This window comes from Marmota marmota, unplaced genomic scaffold, assembly GCF_001458135.2.
Source record: "Marmota marmota marmota unplaced genomic scaffold, marMar, whole genome shotgun sequence".
Taxonomy (NCBI): Eukaryota; Metazoa; Chordata; class Mammalia; order Rodentia; family Sciuridae; genus Marmota; species Marmota marmota.
This window is the reverse complement of record NW_026000076.1, coordinates 7183928-7204770: the sequence shown is the minus strand read 5'-3', so window position 1 is coordinate 7204770 and position 20843 is coordinate 7183928. Positions and strand designations below refer to the sequence as shown.

The 20843-nt window shown below is 32.0% G+C and overlaps 1 protein-coding gene across 1 annotated transcript in view; it reads left to right on the top strand.

Moving 5' to 3' along the window:
• Brdt (bromodomain testis associated) overlaps window positions 1–20843 on the top strand; it is a 64392-nt gene that overhangs the window by 25651 nt on the left and 17898 nt on the right. Inside the window, exons 5-14 of the mRNA XM_015500837.2 lie at window positions 2259–2431; window positions 3008–3361; window positions 5901–6029; window positions 6595–6783; window positions 7793–7965; window positions 8148–8437; window positions 8527–8640; window positions 8942–9091; window positions 17346–17407; window positions 19645–19816. Of these exons, the coding sequence (XP_015356323.1) occupies window positions 2259–2431; window positions 3008–3361; window positions 5901–6029; window positions 6595–6783; window positions 7793–7965; window positions 8148–8437; window positions 8527–8640; window positions 8942–9091; window positions 17346–17407; window positions 19645–19816 (1806 nt within the window). The remainder of the gene's footprint in view (window positions 1–2258; window positions 2432–3007; window positions 3362–5900; window positions 6030–6594; window positions 6784–7792; window positions 7966–8147; window positions 8438–8526; window positions 8641–8941; window positions 9092–17345; window positions 17408–19644; window positions 19817–20843) is intronic.

Here is a 20843-nt window from a genome sequence, read left to right as displayed (position 1 = left end):
TATATATATATATATATATATATATATATATATAGTGGAATTTTATCCAGCCCAAAGAAAACTGAAATTATAGTATTTGCAGGAAAATGGATGACTCTAGAGACCATTATGTTAAGTGAAATAATCCAAACTCAGAAAACCAAACTTGGATATTTTCTCTTATATGCAGAAGCTAGAGAGGAAAAAGGAAAAGAAAAGTGAGGTTGAATCTCCTAAAAATCAAAGGGAGATCAGTAGAAGAAAGGGAACAAGGGGTGACAGGCAGGGAGAGATGGGGGAACAAATTCCATGTATATACAAATGTAATGCAACAATAAAAAATATGGAAAATTTCAAAAAAATAAAAAGGACATCCATTGAGGGATGAGGGTATAGTTCAATGGTAGTGTACTTGCCTATCCTGGGTTCAGTCCCCAGTACTTAAAAAGAAAAAAGCATCCATTGGTCTGCATTAGCTAATGAAATTATAGGAACTTTTAATTAATTAAAGCTGTACTTTTGTAAATAAGTCAGGAGAGTTACTGACTGAATTGAAAATAATTTTGTGCATAGCAGAATAGGAAGACACACAGTGGTGTTGATCACCAGTATTGTTTCTACCAAAGCTATGCTCCTTGTATGGATACATATGGAATAGATTTCCATGTACCCAAAACAATATCAAGACATAGCACAAAAGGTAGAAAAAGTTAGTAGGAAATGCTCACGTTGGGGTGTATCAAATCATAGATAATTTTTAAAAGATCAGTGCCATATAGGAAATGAATGTGAACACGTGCTCTGAGGAGAGCCAGGGATAGGGGTAGGAGCAAAGGGGAAGAAGCAAGCTATTCATTGTGATGAAGAACTTCAAAATATAGTTAATGATCATGAATATTCTTATGGACTGCATCTGTGAAACTGCCTAATAATCTATTTCTGTTAGATACTTTTATTTGTCAAACTTTTAGCTTTTTTCATTTCTTTCACCCTCCACCCTTGGGCTTATCAACCCAAACTGTTTTGAATTGTCAGCAATATTTTTTTTACAGTTCTTCATACTATATATCTCATTTTTACATTATTTCTAATATTGGAGATATAAATTATATAAAGATTTTAAAGAATTCTAATTTTATGCCCTTTTTTTTCAAATTTGACCTATAGAAATGCATCATCATAACATTGTTCATATATATAAAAGTTTTGAAACTTCTTCAATAACTGAAGCAATGTTATTTTGTAATCTGCATTCATAAGGTATAGTTTCTTAAACTTGTTCCTGTTAGGGCTGGGATGTAGCTCAGTGTAGAGTACTTGCTTATCATGCTCAATCCCAGAATTTAATCCCTACTACCTCAAGGGGAAAAAAAAGTGAGTACATACATATTCTATGGCAATTAATTGCAGTTTTTGATTGTTCTCATCAAAAGGCCTAGGTTGTACATCACAGTACTTCAGAAGATTTCAGTTATAAAACCAGATGCAGGGCTGGGGATGTGGCTGAAGCGGTAACACGCTCACCTGGCACGTGTGGGGCGCTGGGTTCGATCCTTAGCACCACATAAAAGTAAAGATGTTGTGTCCACCGAAAACTAAAAAATAAATATTAAAAAATTCTCTCTCTCTCTTTAAAAAAAAACAGATGCATACAATTACTAATTGTAATGATTTAAACTTAATAATTTAAACTTATTTCTTCATGAATATGGTTAATCTGCTCTTGATTGTTATGCCTTTGTGACTGGTGTTAGTACACTGGAGTGTTTGTTTGGGAAAGTAAGTTTGTTGTTATTGCCTATTTTATTGTAAAGTGACTTATGAAGTGTTATGTTGCATCTTTATTTTTCTCAAATCCCCTTTCAAAATTTTAAATAGGGTTGGAGGTGTAACTCGGTAGTAGAGAACCTGCTGAGCATGCCTGAGGCCCTGGGTTTAGTCCCCACACCACTGAAAAGAAAAAAGAGCAGATAAACTTATTTTAAAATTTTTTTTCCAGAATTATTTTTGGAATTTCAATATTTTGAGATTTTAGACATTAGGGATTTTAATGTTTCATGATTTCAGCATTTGGGATTGTATCTTTTCAGATTGTGACCCAAATTCTGTGAAATTGTTCTAATACTATCAGCAACAGTATGTGTGGGAAGATTTCAAAGAATGGAAGCATATTTTTCTATTTTGCTAAAAAGCTGACCTACATTAAAATGGAATACTAACAAAAATAAATAGTGTTTTGTTCTAACTCAGATATTTAACTTTGGTTCATACTTCATTAGGCACTCAACAGAACCTTTTAGTTTCTTCTGTAAAAGAAAAAGCATCCCCCAAAGCAACAGAAAATGTATTTAAGCAGCAAGAGATTCCTTCTGTGTTTCCTGAGATATCTGTTTCTCCCTTAAGCATGGCACAAGGAGCTCCACTCAACTCAAGCTCACAACCTGTGGTCCAAGTATGTCATTTTTAAATTATTGGTTCCTGAAATATTTCAATATACTTGGATGTTGTAATATTTATACTTTTTAAAAGTTGCTATGATAATTGTCTTCAGCATATAGCAATCCCAAGTAATACTGTTCCTGCCTCTTTGAACATTGTATGAACAGACACCTAGAATGCTAACCAAATGTTGAACATTTCTTAGGTAGAATTTGAACTGTTTTGGTATCTTGATAGCATTAATATAAAGAGTTGTCCATTTATATAGTTATCTTTTTAAAATTGTATGCCCTAGTTGATTTAAAGTATTCAGAAAACTTTTGATATAGCCATGACTGATTTATTTTATTTATCTTAAGGGGTTATAAAAGGCAATTCTTTGGGATGTAGGAAGAAAATATTTTAATATTTTAATATTCTATTTATTTAGTCTATAAAAGAAAAATTAACCTTTATTAATACTTAATACATGGATTGTTTTATAAATTATATAAAAACTTGGCATCAGTAATTGGTCCCCCTTATTTTTAAAAACCTGATGACTATGTGCTTAAGTATAGCTTCTTCTTGTTGAATTGTTTGATTTTAGGTTACAAGAGGTGTGAAGAGAAAAGCAGATACAACAACTCCTACAACTTCTGTAGTTAAAGCAAGTAATGAATCTTCTCCAACACTTACTGAAAAAAAATCAATGCGAATGCCACCAATAAACGAAAATGTGCTGAAGAATGATTTGCCAGATTCTCAACAACAATATAAGGCTGTAAGAAGTGTTACAGTAACTGAACAATTAAAGCACTGTAGTGAAATTCTTAAAGAATTGCTTGCAAAGAAACATTTATCATATGCGTGGCCCTTTTATAATCCTGTTGATGCTAATGCTTTGGGACTTCATAACTACTATGACATTGTCAAAAATCCAATGGATCTTGGAACTATTAAGGTAAATATTGCCTTAATAAAAGGAACTTCATTTCTTGATTATAAAAGCTGAGCATGGTGGGGTGCACTTGTAATCCTAGGTACGCAGGAAGCTGAGGTAGCAGGAAGGATCACTTGAGCCCAGGAGTTTAAACAAAGACAACAACAAAAAAAGTAATATTGCAAGAAATTTGCAATGAAGAAGATGAAGAAAATTAAAACACCAATCACATCACCTGAAGTGAATCATTGGAACATTTTAAAATGTATCTTTTCTCATGTTAATACATCCATTGTTCTTTTGCACTACTGGGGATTGAACCCAGGGGTGCTCTACTGCTTAACTACATCTCCAGCCCCGTTTATTTTTTATTTTGAGACAGGGTCTGGCTGAGTTGCCCAGGCTGGTTTTGAACATGTAATCCTCCTGCCTGACCCTTTTGAGCATGGAGATTACAGGCGTGCACAACTGTACCTAGCATATTCATTGTTCTTCATCACAATATTTGGGTTTCGGTGAATAATATAATCCATACCCATTGTACTGCCTGTCCTTTATTATTGTCTACATGTTTGATTCTTCTTTTTAACACAGTTTTGATTTATTTTTTTAATCAGCAACATAAAGTTTATTAACATTACCAAATTTTGGGCTCACCCTCATTCCTTGCATCCTACTTTTTAATCTTTGGGTTTGTTCTCTTTGTTGAAATGTAATATTAGTGTTTTTTTCATGAGAGTTTTTAGGTGGTAAACTCTTACTAGTTTATATCTTAAACTATATTTTACCCTTATACTTGAATGATTCTTTAGTTTACTATAGAATTCTAAAATGACAGTTATTTCCCTCAGCAATTAGAAGACATATTCCAACATCTCTTGCTGATTTCTGCTGTCATTTTGCTTGGTAATCCTTCCATAAGTTATGTGTCTTTCCTCATCTAGCTGCATATTTTATTTTATTCATCTTAACTGGAAGTTAGCACTTTCAGTATGAATATTTGTATCTTAAGTTCTGAAAATGTTTAGCCATTTTCTCTTTAAAATAGTGCTTTCTTTCTTTTCCCTATATACTAACTCAGAGATCATGAAACATCTGAAATAGGTAAACCTGAACCAGATCTTAAAAATAGATAGAACTTAGTAATTTATAGGATGTTTCAAGCATGGGAAACAAGTTTGTACAATCATGAAGTAAGAAAACACATTAGACTGGGCAAACTTGAAACATAGAGAATATGAAAGAGACCTGGGGGGAAATTAGACTGGGAGGAAATCTGATTCATAAATACAAAAGAACATTATAAAGAAGACAAAAACTGCTGTTAAAATAACTAATAAAAATTTAAAAAAATAAGAATAATGTCCTTCTATTTGATATTTATAGTGTTTTTCCCTAGCAGCAATTTATAGACTGCTTACAGGACTCTAAAATGAAGGTGACTTTGATTTAGTTTTCTGAAGTCACTCTCAATTGACAGTGATCTGATTGGTAGTAAGTTATGTCTCTTGTAAATTTTACCTTCATTTTTTTTAAACTTGTATGTTTGTGTGTGGTATTGGGGATCAAACCTTGCATGTGCTAGGCAGGCATTCTCCCATTAAACAATATCCCCAGCCCTTTTTTAAATTTTATTTTGAGACAAGGTCTTGCTAAAGTTGCTCAGGTTGGCCTCAAACTTACTATCCCCCTGCCTCAGCCTCCTGAGTAGATGGGATTATAATAGGCCATGCCACCACACCCAGCCGTTTTATTTTTTTCAAATTACAAATGCTGTCTAGCATAATGTATTTGTATATTGCCTTTTGAATTTGTTTGTGACTTGTCCACTAATATATATATTTTGCTTAAAAGTCTGTTAGATTTTCTTGCTAATTTTTCTTTTTTGTAATGGATGCCTATTTAGATACTCTATGTCCCACTCTTAGAACACCTTATGTGTAGCCATCAAAATTGTAACCCATACTCTTATTACTCTTTTGTTTTTATTACCTTTCCATTCTCAGGAGGATTTTGATTTAAATCTTTCATTTAAATGTTCAAGATCAGCTTAAGATTATCTTTTTGTTTGTTTGTTTTCTTATTATCAAATTACCTATTGTGATTATATGAAAATGCTGTGGTTTTCTGCCTTTGTGATTTTATTTCTGTCCTTTTCTTTGTATGGATCACACTCCCTTATTATTTCTTTTTTTTAATATTTATTTTTTAGTTGTAGTTAGGCACAATGTCTTTATTTTGTTTATTTATTTTTATGTGGTATGGAGGATCGAACCCAGGCCTCAGACATGCTAGGCATGCGCTCTACCACTGAGCCACAACTCCAGCCCCCTTTATTATTTCTACTATAAAAATTCATTGGATTATTTTTCAAAGTCTAAGAAATATGAAATGTCAAATTTTAACATTTGTCAAATATGGATATTGAGTTATTGGTTTTGTTATTTTCTATGTTCTCCTGTACAACTGAATTATTTCATATATAAACACTTAAAATAGGCACTCAAACAGTGATTGAATTGAACTATATTGTGAAACTTGTAACTTTTCCTTAATTTAGAGGAAAATGGACAATCAAGAATATAAGGATGCATATGAATTTGCTGCAGATGTTAGATTAATGTTCATGAATTGCTACAAATACAATCCTCCAGATCATGAAGTAGTAGCAATGGCTAGAATGCTTCAGGTGAGTTTTTACTTGTTCTCTGAAAGCAATTTTCCTCCTAATATAGTTTAAAAATTTTAGAATTATAATGCAGGAATTAAAGAATAATACAACCCTAAATATCACAAAATAATTTATAAATAATACTTTTTAAACTGTTTGGGTTTGTCTTTTGACTTATGTTGTTCAGTAGCAAGTCTTTTAATGAAGCTGCCCACCATGCAGAAAAAGTTGGGGAAATATTCATGAAGTAGGTTTAGTAGATATCTGAGATAGGTTGATTAGGATACCCATCCCACTGAAGGGGAAATTCAAGGACTTCTGAGTCTTAGCCATTAGAAGAGAATGACACATCAACTGTAGAACTTTTCAAAGAAGGTTCCCTATAAAACTTGAGAAGTCTATGCATGGAAAATGGAGAAAATTTGCTGAGATTACCAGGCAGTGAAGCATGGGTTTGTCTTCTGGTATATCTTAAAGAATTCTTATCAAAATATGATACTGAAATATACTATTTGTTAAATGGTATTATTGCTGCATTAAATCAGAAATGCAGAAACCTTCACAGTCTGCTTTTTCAATACAGGATGTTTTTGAAATGCATTTTGCCAAAATCCCCGATGAGCCTGTTGAGAGTATGCCTGTTTGTTATCTCACAAATGATACTACAAAATCCCTTGGTAGAGAAAGCACTAGTGAAGCGTCCTCTGAAGATAAGTCTTCTGATGATTCTGAAGATGAGAGAGTTCAGCGTCTTGCAAAGCTTCAGGAGCAGGTAGTTGGTTATATTGAGACAAGTTCTAATATTCTATGAACTAATATTCCATAAAATCCTTCTTGTATATATATTTTTTCATACTGGGAATTGAACCCAGGAGTACTCTTTATCACTAAGCTACATCTCCAACCCCTTATTTGATTTTGAGATAGGATCGTCTTAAGTTGCTAAGGCTAGCCTCAGAATTGAAATCTTCCTGCCTCAGCTTCCCAACTTGGTAGGGTTACAGTAATGCACCACCACACCTCGTTTCTTGTATAGATTTTTGTTTATGGTGGTAGAGTTAGAACTCGGAGCCTCTTACCTGTGAGGTAAGTGAGCCACATTACCAGGTTCCTCCTCTTTGATTTAAAGATATTATATTTAGATCACTTAGCAATTGTGGCTTTATGTACTTATTGGCACATTTGTTGTGTTTAATAGTCTTTCATTTATCTATATATTCATAAAACTTTTTTCATAGTTCCATTATTTATATTCTCTATTCTCAATCACAATGAGTTGTTGATTCTCACTGAAATGATTTATGACATAATCTGAGAGACTTTGTGGATAAGATCTTAACATTGTTCCTTTTTTGATAAAAGGTTAACCTGTTCTGATATCAAACCTGAAAAGTTAATTATTAAAATTAAAGACCACCCAGAAAGTAATTCTTGGTCTGTTTTATTTATTTATTTATTTATATTTTTTTTACAGTCCTGGAATCAAACCCAGGGCTTTGGACATGCTAGACAAATGCTCCTCTTCTGAGCTATATGCCCAGTCCTCTTGGTCTATTTTTAGAGGAGTGTTTATGGGATAGTGTCTGAAGTTTAATGTAGTTTAATGTAAGTTTAATGTAGTCTACAGTGAATTTCTGAAGTGAAATAAAAACCTGAAAGGAATGTAATATGATATGAATTTCACAAGGGATACTCTCTTTGGAGTACTTCAAATTTTTATCTAGTCATTTAATTATTTAGAGCCATGAATGTTTAAAGATCTTTTTGTTCCCCTTTATCAGCTTAAAGCTGTTCATGAACAGCTACAGGTTCTGTCTCAAGTACCTTTCCGTAAACTAAAGAAAAAGAATGAGAAATCTAAAAGGGGGAAAAAAAGAGAAAAGGTTAATACCAGAGATGAAAATCCAAGGAAAAACTTTAAGCAAGTGAAACCAAAGGATAAGTCCAAGAGCAAGTAAGTAACTTTTATGATGACTTATTAAAACAAGAATAACACTATCTAAAATAAATTTGGGTGGGGGTATAGCTCAGTGTTAGAGTATGTGCTTAGCCATGTGCAAGGCCTTGGGTTCAATCCCCAGCACCATAATAAAATAGTAAAAAAATTAATGAAATAAATTGTACTTTTTGTTTCAGCCAACCAAAGAAGAGGAAACAACAGGTCTTTGTTCTGAAGTCTGAAGATGAAGATAATGCTAAGCCTATGAACTATGATGAGAAAAGACAGCTAAGTTTGGATATAAACAAACTCCCTGGAGATAAACTTGGGAGAGTAGTTCATATAATACAATCAAGAGAACCCTCACTAAGAAATTCCAATCCTGATGAGATAGAGATTGACTTTGAAACACTGAAAGCATCAACACTAAGAGAATTGGAAAAATATGTTGTGGCATGTTTAAGAAAAAGACCACTAAAACCTCATGGTATGTATTTCTATCTATTAATAAAAATTTAGTATGGAATTGTGTTGATCTTTGGTTTTACTAACTCTTTTTACTCCTAAATCACATAGCTAAGAAAATAATGAAGTCCAAAGAAGAACTTCATTCACAGAAAAAACAAGAGTTGGAAAAGCGGTTACTGGATGTCAACAATCAGTTAAATTCTAGAAAACGGCAAACAAAACGTAAGTAGCAATTTTTTGGTTTTTGGTACTGGGTATTGAACCCAGAGAAGTTTTACCGCTGAGCCACATCCCCAATCATTTTTATTTCTTATATTTAATTTTGAGACAGGGTCTCACTAAGTTGCTTAGAGTCTTACTAATTTACTGAGGCTGGCCTCAAACTTGTGATTCTCCTGCCTCAGCTTCCCCAATTGGGATTACTAGCATGCACCATAACCACCACATCTGGTATAGGTGGTAGTTTTTAAATGTTCTTGTCATTTAATTCATTTGGCATTTTAATGTGATTCTCTGTTTTCAGTTGAGAAAACACAACCATTGAAAGCAGTTGGAGGTGGGTCCCGCCTGAGTGAGAGCAGCAGCAGCAGCAGCAGCAGCAGCAGCAGCTCATCAGAGTCTGAAAGCAGCAGCAGTGACTCAAGCTCTTCAGACAGCAGTGATTCTGAACCAGGTTAGCTGCCTCCTTAAGTGTACCTCTGTTGGTGGGAACCTTATTTTATTGTAATATTGAGACGTATATTTTAAAGAAGGATTTGTTACTTACCCAGAACTTATGATTTGGATGCCACACTAATTATTTAATTGCATGTAGACAGCCTTACTATTTTCTAAAAAGAGTTAACTGTGTAAAAAGAAATTTCATATACATATGTGCCTTGTAGGTTTACAATGTTGAAAATAAGTTACTCATGGTGGAATAGTACCTTAATAAATAATACCAGATCTTAAACCAGAAAATATTAGCTAATAAAACACTGATTTTCACTTTTTACAAAATGAAATTTTGAGGGCATCTTTCAATTTATTCTCCATGATATATCAAATCACTCTAATGTTGCAAGGTATGTCCTATTGTAATACTATGTTCTGAATTGAATAGTCATTTTGATTTAAGAAGTCAGTCATCCCAGAAACTGCAAAGCAGATTATTTTTTCACTTTCTTGGTTTCTTCACTATAGAATATTGTCTTCCATCTATAGAAAAATATATTTTAAATCCAGATTCACAGTTATGCTAAAGTACCATATTACATTTTATAGTTTATCTGTTGTGTCAAGCTTAGGTCATTCACATTTTCTTTGTGTTTTTTCATTAATAGTCATACAGTTGACAGGTATTCACTGCCCCAAGGATGCTGACTTGGCAGTGGTTGACCATTATTGACCAAAAGGCAAAATCATAATATAGGATGTTTTTGTGCCTAAATTTTGCTTATTTTAAATGAGATATTTCTTGTTAATGAAATTCAGTTCTCTTTTAAAAATCCCACATAGACTATTGTGACATCAGAAATTCTTGCCATTTGTAAGAATATCCCTCTTTTTTCATTCTGATAGTTAGGGTCTGCTGGCTTAACAGTACATTTTATTTTACTTTTGGTTCTGTTTAGTTTGCATTTATGTGGTGTTGGTTGCTGCATTTTGTTTTTACATTTCTAAAGTATATAGTGGCAAACAATTTTGTAAGAATAAACAATTTTTTTCTTTTGTTGGTATTTGTCATACTAGAAAATTTTTAGATTAATTTAGGGCTCTGATTATACAGTATTTCCTTATATTTGACTTTTAAACATAAAGCAATACTGGAAAAAAATCTAAATTGCATTTAGTATTTTAAATTGTAATTAGCAATTGTAATGTCATCTAATAAAGCATTTGTGGCCTAATAAGTTAGAGCACTTTGTCTTTTATTTGTAAGCTATAAACTTTATTATAACAATTAGTTTGTGTATCATTTGACTATTGCTAATAAATGCCTTGAATACTAGAGGAAAAATACAACATAAAGAGCTTTTCAATAAAATACTTTTTAGTTGTAGTTGGACACAATACCTTTATTTATTTTTATGTGGTGCTGAGGATCGAACTCAGGTCCTTGTGCTAGACAAGCGCTCTACTGCTGAGCCACAACCCAAGCCCTAAAATACCTTAATTTTAATTTCAATTATCAGTTTGATAGAATATTCTAGTATGTTGCTTGAAGGAAAGAATGTATTTATTTATTTATTGCCAACTATATATTCTTAAAATGATTGGATATCTATCATGTTTTTCTAACTTCTAGCAGAATAACTAATTTTCAGAATTCTAACCTTTTTTTTGGTACCGGGAATTGAACTCTGGGGCACTTGACCACTGAGCCACATCCCCAGCCTTATTTTGCATTTTATTTGGAGACAGGGTCTCACTGAGTTGCTTAGGGCCTTGCTGTTGTTGAGGCTGGCTTTGAACTCCAGATCCTCCTGCTTTAGCTTCCTGAGCAGCTGGGATTACAAGGGTGTGCCACTGTGTCCAGCGGAATTCTAATCTTAAAATACTGCTGACTTCTTATTTTATGATCGATATTCTTGATTAATGTCATCGTCCTCAATTAAAAGTGTTTTTAAAAATTCACTATTAAAATAAAGTCAGAGTAGCATTAGTTTTCTTTTTCTTTTCCTGACAACACTGGCTGTTGTACCCAAGGCCTTTGGCATGCTAAGCCAAGCAAGCACTCTATCACTGAATTGTACCCTCAGTCCCAATTTTTCTGATTTGACCTACATTATGAATAGCACAGCTTGTGACACTAAGGTCAATTTTTCTTCTAACCTGATAATGTAAATTGTCATTTATTTTTGAAATTTTAATTGTCTCTGTGTACTTTGCTGAAAAAAACACTATTTATGTTTATTCTAAACTGCAAATGCAAAGTTTAACTTAATAGCAAAATTATATCTTTGCTTGATATTAAGTAATGAAGAAATAGGACATTTTTTCCTAAATATTAATTTCATTTGTACCCATAAAAATACTTTAAGGCTCTTCCTAGTGACTCAGGAGGATCACAAATTCAAAGCCAGCATTAGCAAAAGTGAGGTGATAAGCAATTCACTGAGATCCTGTCTCTAAATAAAATACAAAGTGGGACTGGAGATGTGGCTCAGTGGTCAGGTGCCCCTGTTGAGTTCAATTCCCAGTACCAAAAAAAAAGAAAAAGAAAACTTTAAGGCTCTCAATTTCTAGTATGTAAGCTAAGAGCATTTTTTTTTTTACTTCCTTGGGAATAATAATAAAAATTATGAGCAAAATGATTTTAAGATGTGAAATAAGCAAGTCAGACCATATCAAAACCAATACCTATTATTAAAATAACTAAAGCATCTACTGTTCTTAATCTTGCATATGATGTTTTCAAAGAACAGATCACAAATCCTTTGTCAAAGTTTCAGGGTTGGGGGAAATGGTGCTACTTACTCAGAAAAAAAATTTGTGAAAATTAGGTAGTTCATCAAAGATTTATATGCTGTATAATCTATTAAAAATTAAATGAGGAGCTGGGGTCTAACTCAGTGGTAAAGTGCTTACTAGTATGTGTGGTAGAGTGTTTGCCCCTACCCCCATCCCCACACACAAATCATTTTGGTTGGATCCACTGCTCTGCAGAAAATTAAATATATTCAAATAATTACTTATTAATTGTTCAAAACTGAAAGTTTTAATTGAATATTCTGATTCCCAGAGCTCTAGTTAATAGGCTTTTAATTATTTATCAGTATAGAAGATATGAATATAATGTAATTTCTTCAAAACTTTGGGGAGGAAACTTTATTGAATGCTCTGTGACATACTCCCTTTTTTAAAATTTCTTTTCTTTCTTTTTAGTTGTTGTTGGATCTGTATTTTATTTATTTATATCCAGTGCTGAGAATTAAACCCAGTGCCTCACACATGCTAGACAAGCACTCTACCACTGAGCTAAAACCCCCGTCTACATACTCCCTTCTGACAGAAGGATATTGACCTTTGTAATATTTTTCTCATCTACTTCTTTTTTGGGACTAAGTCTGGCTTCTTCTTCAGCTTTCAAATTGCTGGAATTATAAGGCCTGTACCACCACACCCAGCTCAAATCTACTTTTTAATGCTTGTCTTTCTGATTTTTATAGCAACTTAGTTTTCTTAACTAAGTCACAAGTCTTTTAGAACTTGACTTGTCACCAAAAAAAAAAAACCTTTAAATTACCTTTTCTAATTCCTTAAGACTATTGAATTATCTTTCTTACAGTTAATGAGTTGGTCTGTTTACTGTATTATTTTGTTTACACGTGGCAAATGTTTTGAGTGTAATATCTGAAAAATATTCTAATATTGTAAGAAGTAGTTTAGGGTACTTTTTCTATATTCCTTAAATGGGTATCTTCTATCATTTTCAAACTTAAGTTTATATACTTTTGTAAAATATAAACTTAATTTTTATTTTGTTAAGTATTTATTACAGAGCCGAACATTGACTTCCAAGTGAAGTTTTATTTACAAATTTAGGAAATTCACTTAATTCTTATTTTATGCCAACAATTTGTTTCTAGATAGAGAATTATTAATAAAATCCCAAAACCTTAAAAAATGAAAATGAGAATCTGTGGACTAAAAGCATCCTTCATTGCAAATTTCATTGTAATTTAGTTTGACCATTTAAATTATCTATATAAATAGATCATTCACATATGCAAATATGTGTAGATAAGAACATTTAGGAAACTGTGTTATAAATATAAAACCTTAAAAATTAGTTTTTATTTTAAAAGAAAAAATTATTTTTCATTAACTGTCAAATATTGTTAAATTTTAGATCACAGATGTAGATAAGACTTGAAAATTAAATTAATTCCCAATGCATATATCCTGTATTGTTTAGGATTTGCTAGTATGCACATGCACTCTACCAAGAGTTTTTTAATGCTTAACAACCTTAAGTAGTATAATAGAGAAGAATATAACTAGTAGTTTTAATCCTGTGACTAACAAACAGGTAGAAAAAAAAATCAAATGGAGCTGCTCATCAATAGTAGTGCTTTTGATTGAAACCTTATAAGAAATAACTCTTAAGAACTGTCTGTATATAAGCTCAAATACTTAACTGGTATAAAATAGAATGTGTTTAGACATGTTTAATTTCAATTGTTATACAATTAAACACAAATAAAACTCAATGTAAATTATGATACCACTTCACAATTTTTCTTTACCTGGATAAAATTTCAGGTAAATTTGTCACTTCATCCTTTGGGCTTTGGGCTTTTATTGGCTTTAGTATAATGTTCAGAGAATGAGATTTATTAGTGTTTTTTTTTTAAGATGGACACAGTATCTTTATTTATTTTATTTATTTTTATGTGGTGCCGAAGATCAAACCCAGTGCCTCACATGCACGAGGCAAATGCTCTGTGGCTGAGCCACAACCCCAGCCCCGAGATTTATTAGTTTTTAAAATAACATTTTTTAACCTTAGTTATTGGTAACTTCAAAGTAGAAATAAATTAGTCTTTAGTACTATAAGCTAGGTCTTCTATAGAAGTGACAAGAATATGATTAAGTTTCTCAGCAATTAAAGTGTTTTGGTTCAGAGGGCTAGAAGAATAAAATTGATAGTAGAGTATTTGTGCAATATGTATGAATGTATGAAGGCCTGGGTTGGACACTCTCACACTCTTCTCCCTACCCACCCCCCCCCCCAAAAAAAAGAATAATTCAAAAAAAAAAAAGCCTTCTATATATTGAGGTCCATATTGAGCCTGGGGTCTTAGAATAATAGTCATTTCTGCCCTATGAGTTTTTAAATTTTCTATTCAAACTAAATCTTCTTGAATAAACAGGTTATCAAGATTAGTGCTTCTCAATTTTAGCAACACATTGGAATCATCTATAAAACTTTTTTATATCTTTATTTTCTTTATTTATTTTTATGTGGTGCTGAGGATCAAACCCAAAGCCTCCCATGTACTAGGCGAGTGCTCTACATGTGACCCACAACCCCAGCCCTCATCTATAAAACTTTTTACAAATACTGCATATATATCTATATATATAGATATATATTAATTGAATGGGAAGTAAAGCCAACTATGCATCCTGGTAAAAATATCTTTGGAGAATCTAAGATGCTGTCATGTTTAAGAACCACTATTTAGGGGGTTTTGGTGGTTTTATTGTTTATTGTTTTTCACTCTCTAATTCTAATTGAAAGGCCATTAGTAAAAGGAGTTGGTAGTTTGTAATTAGTTTTGTTCTTAATATTCAAATAACTACCAAACTCTTCAATGAAAATTGGGGAATGAATTTTTTAGTATAAAACTAATTGCTTGCTCAGTCCCACTGCATTCTTGACACTTTATCACTGAGGTACATCCCTAACCCATTTGTTTGTTTGTTTGTTTAATATATTGTAGTATTGGGGATTGAATCCAGTGGCGCTGTACCACTGAGCTACATCCTTAGGCTTTTTTATTTTTTATTTTGAGACACGATCTTGCTAAACTGCCCAAGCTGACCTCAAACTTGCCATCCTCCTTCCTCAGTCTCCTGAGTAACTAGGATTCAATTGCTTGCTTTTTATCAATAGAGCATAATTTGATTGATAAGTTTGGGCAAATAATTTAACATCTCTGGATCTGTTTTCTTTCCTATAAAGTAAGGAGGCAGAACCATCACATAATGACTTCCAATCACTTTTATACCCTGTCCTGTGGAAGTATATTTGTTTTTCTAATTTAAAATCTTTAGTAATTATTTCTGCTATATATAACATTATTCTGTTTGTACATTATGGTATTAAATTTCTATTCAGCTTTTCAGGATTTTTAGTTGTAATTGACTTAATAATATTGAACACCCGTCTCAGTGCTTTGATACGTGATGGGTATTAAATGAGACTTTCAACCAGATCTCCACCATTCCATCTTGTATTTTAATTCTATGATTGTTTTGCCATAATTTAAAATAAAAATTTTATATTAAAGTTTTGGGGGATGTGAAATTCAAACATTGTATAACTTACATAGTATGTATTTGGTTAGTAGTTTACATATATTACCCAGTTGGATCCTCTTAAGGTAGGTATGCATGTAATCACAGTTCCCCAGAGAAATTAGTTGACAATGTGTGTGTTGTCGTAATTGTTCTCAATTTAATTGATGTCTGATCTAAAGCTTAATGGTGAAAACATGTATGTATGCTTTTAATTTTGAAGGCTAGGAACTCATGAGTAAACATATATGCAGTTCTAATTAATGTGCTTTTGGAAGGCAGTTAGGTAAGATTTGAATGAGATGCAGAGTACTAAGTTGTAGGCCATCATTATTCATCTACATATAATCATTAAGATATAAATCAGACATGCTACATATGTTATGTGGTCTTGATACTTTAATTGAAGTTTTTTGATACCTTTTGCTAAGTTCAGATTTCAGGGTATTAATTTTTATAGTTCTGAGCTTTAGTTCTATATGTCAGAAAATTAAGGTGATACCCTTAAATTTTTTAACAGAACTCTAATGTGGTATGTCCTATGTTATTATAGTTAATAGTTTATGTTATAGAATAAAGTAGTTTAGGTACATGTTTGAATAATTAAGATAGATATATAGATGTGCATATATTATATGATCATATTAATGAAGTCTGTTTTTTTGTTTTTTGTTCAAAGCGGAAACTAATTTCTCCCTTAAATGTGAAGGCTACCTGGATTTATATCCTCAATCTTTTCAATCTGTCTCCTAATCTTACCCTTCCACCTCACCCCAACTCTTAAGTAATACTTAGTTGAGTGACATTAAGATGGTTCATGTCATTTTAAATACTTGAATTCCTTAAATTAAAGCATGTCATTGAGTGGCATTTAGCAATTTTAACAATGTCCAGCATCAAACATTTTAGGAGAGGAAAGAACAGTAACACATCCAATGGAAACTGATGGCATTTCAGGAGGCAGAAGGTAATTATTAAAATTAGAATGTTTTAAGTTTGAATAATATTTGGTATTGACCAGCCTTGGTACCCTGGAGCCTGAAGCAAATAATGCTCTGATGGTTCATGAAAGCTGGCTTGGAGAGATGGATCAAGGTAGTAACCACCAGTTTGGTGCTTTACCACACTGACTTAGGCTTATGATCGGGGAGGATAGCTCCAGAATCAATTGTAGGATAAGGAAAGTTCAAGAACCTATTCGCACCCTGACAGAGAAAGCTCTTTTCTATCATTTTCTACTGCTAATGTCAACCATACATGTATTTCTAAAGGTAAAGGAAGTTCTATAAAACTCATTTGTTGCTATAGAGTTGAGGCAGCCAAATAGCTTGGAAGTAAAGAGAAAATTAATTAGATGTAATATTCACTGCCTAACAAGCTGAGCAAACCTCACCACAAAAACAAATAATTTCACTTTTAATAAAAGACTATCCTCTCAGATAATAAATTACCCCTTCTCTTATAGTAAATTCTTAACTATTTTAATTAAGCCTCTTATGGCTATGTTTATCACTACTTGGGTAAAGGATGATTTTAGTAAATTGGTACTGCTAGTTTGAAATCTTGTTATCTCTGCTGTTTTAGCTTGTTCCTTTTTTGAACTATCACTGAAGCTCTTTACTGTGAAGTAACACACTGTTCTTTTTTACCTGATCATAATCCAAGTTGGAATTTGTGAGTGGTTGTCTATTCCATTATAGGAAAAGATTTTTTTTTTCCCAAACAAAAAAGCAGGTATCCCTTTAGAAATTTTGGCTAATTCAAACAGGGAAAAATCCTGTGACTTCAAGAATTTCTTGGTATAAGAGGTTATTAAAGGCATTCTTTTGAATTACCACTTTGTTTCTGATATGGAAAAAATGTAATTTGATAGTTTTAAGCTGATAAATACTGAAAAAATTATCTATGTACATTTGCAGAAATATTTCCTAAGTTTACTGGAGTAAAACAGAATGATTCACCTCCTAAAGAGAATGTAAAGGTAAATTAATTCTTTTATTTATAACTAAGAATTGAAAACAATATATATGCTACAACTCACTGGTATAGTGATAGCTTTCCTTAAAATTGTTTTCTATTTATTTACATGAAAAAAAGTTGTCACTATTTTCAGCTCAACTGTTTCAAAGATTTCTTCCTAAAAACATTTTGACTAGAGGAACTATTTGGCTTAATAGTTCTAATAAGATGTAGCTATTATGTAAGTCAAAACAGATAAGTAGAACAAATAGGAGCTTTAGCTGAGCCTTGAGAATCTGAATACAAAAAAAAAAACTGCCTTGGTAATTCCCAGTGTGCACTCAGTTGTATATGCACAAAATAATGTGTACTTTTTCAACAAAAGCTAGTGGAAAATGATAGGGTTTCTATAGATAAAGTTTATAACCAATGGCTACCAAGTTTAGCACTTCTTTGTGTGATTAGTAATTAACAATCAAAAAATAGAATTTTATTTTCTTAACTAGTAATTCAAGTAGTTATCCTCATAAAATTTGTATCCTGTACTCATCTCAAATACAGCCAGGCATGGTGGCACATGCCTATAGTCACAGCTACTTAGGAGGCTGAAGAATAAGGATCACTTGATCCCATGAGTTCAAGACCAGTCTGGGAAACATAATGAAACCTTGACAAATAGAAAAAGAAAGAAAAGAATTATAGCAAACTTATATAATAACATTTAATTAGGTGAGATAAATAGAACAATAAATAATTCTTGAAAGAATTCTAAATTGTGAAAAGGGAAGCAATCATAGTTAAGAAATTATATAAGAATGTTTAATAATCTATAGTTATGATTTTTTTAAGAAAATGCAAGAATGTATGCTGCCTGAAGGAGGGAAAGCCTTCACAGAAGAGGTAATCCTTAAAATGGGTTTTAAATGATTAGGATATTGATATACAAATCAGGGACTTATTTTTAAAAAAAAACAGAATAGCATGAAGAGAGACAAATGAGGCACAACAGGTATTTTTAGGGTCATGTGGTAGTTGAGGGCATTTGTAAGGAATTAAAGGGCTTGTAAGAGATAAATGGGGAGGGCTTCAGATACCCAAGTGAAGTGTTGGAATATTTAACTTGGTAGGCAAATAGTTGTTCTTTCTAAAATATGAATTATCTGCCTTGCTATAAGTATTAATGGAATCAAAACATTAGGTCAAACTATGAAGAAACTGTTGAAGCCTTCTTCATACAATCTTTGTTCAAACTTCTTTCATTCTCACTCACTGAGGAATAAAATGCCCATTTATGATTAAAGAGAGTATATATTAATTTATGTTTGTGAGTGAATGTGTATATTTGTAGATTCAGAAAGTGATCATTTGCTGATTTAACCTTGAACATCTGACTTGGGCTTGGGTCTACATTTTTGTTGAGGTACACCTTCTATGGCATTTAGTTTACTCAGGATAACATAGGTGTTATTCATTGACTTGCCTTCTCTACTGATTTGCTCCAATCCCCTTAATAGATGGAGGGGGAAAAATGATTTACCTGTGTGCTGTCTACAACTCAAAGCTTAGTAGAAAATGTTATTAATCTTGGTACTATAACAGCTTGCCACTGAATAGGTGTGAGATTTAAGGTAAATTACTTCTATTATTTTTATGTCCTACTGTAAACCATAATAGAGAAAATAATTATACCTAATTTATGGGATTGTTAACAAGATTTAAAAACTTGGCTTGGTGCCTTACATGTGGTAAGCATTAAATAAATGTTAGCTATTTCATTCAGCAGCTTTTATTTAATAAACAGTTAACTGTTTAGTTAACTGAATCAGAATTTGTTGATAGTCTTGAGTTGACCATGATATAATTTTAGATTTCTTCCCTAATGTCTGTAAGTTAGCAAGGACAAAAGGATAAAGGAAATGATTTGGTCTCTAGAATTGGTATAAAAGATCAATTTTTATTTCAGTGGATCACAGGAACCTTTTGAAAACCTTCTAAAACTATTAAGAAGTACTACTGCTTAATAACATGTGTAAATTTTCTGTATGTACTAGCAACTAAGACTATAAGCTACATGATGGTCAAGTTATTTAATCTTTCTAAACCTCAGTTTCCCCATTAGTATGATAAGGATAATTATACCTATGGGTTTGTGTGACTTAGATAAATTTATTCATTAAAGCATATTCTTGTCTTTTGTTTTTCTGTTCTTTTATTCTTCTTGTATTATTAAAACTCTGAAAGATAACTTTGTCTTTACAGATGCAATCTTCTGTGCAAGATACAAGCTCTGCTAAAACTACTCTTGTTCATCGGACCACAAATATGTGTGCCATACCACCAAATCACCACCAGTCAGCATTTGGTTATCAAGAATTAGAACATTTACAGAGTGTGAAAAACATTTCACCTTTACAAATTTGGCCTCCTTCAGGTAAGAAACTAACAAGTAAATACTGAGAAATTGACTTCTAAACTTATATATGACAGTGCTAAGGCCATCATAAATTTTATTGCACATCTGAGAAATATTGAAAATCATATCTGATAAATTCTAGGTTGGAAATAATCACTGTAGCACATTGTTAGAAATCATCTACTTCATAATAGCAAATAAATAGTCAAAAATGTTCTTATTTTATATTTAAAACTAATTGTATTCAGTAGTCATTATCACAGATTTTAGGAAAGACAGTTTTCAATTTTCAGTCTGTAGGTTCTCATATCTTTAAAATTGGTGTTTGAGAACTGCCATGTTTAGCAGGGCTTAGTTAATATTCCTGGTTACCATCATAGAGGAAAGAAAGACTTGAAATTATAAATGCCAGTTTGAATAAGATAACTATGTGAACAAGTATTCTCATTTTATTAAAGTAAAAACATTGTTTCAGAATGTTCACTTAATTATTAAAGTAAAAACATTGTTTAAGAGCAAAATGAATCTGAAACTATAGCTTTTTGCTATTAAACCAAATATTTGTGATTTATTTTGATTCTCTTGAACAAAACATTTTTCTATTTGAGCAAAACAGTATTATTTCTTATATTAAATAAATTAAGATAACTAATTTGCATTTGAAAAATATTTTATTATAGTTATTTGTATAAAGGCATTAAGATAGGAAAAGAACATAAGTTATCACTATTTGCGGATGATATGATCTTATACCTAGAAGACACAAAAGGGTCTACAAAGAAACTACTAGAGCTAATAAATGAATTCAGCAAAGTAGCAGGATATAAAATCAACATGCATAAATCAAAGGCATTCCTGTATATCAGTGACAAATCTTCTGAACTGGAAATGAGGAAAACCACCCCATTCACAATATCCTCAAAAAAAATAAAATACTTGGGAATCAACCTAACAAAAGAGGTGAAAGATTTATACAATGAAAACTACAGAACCCTAAAGAGAGAAATAGAAGAAGATCTTAGAAGATGGAAAAATATATCCTGTT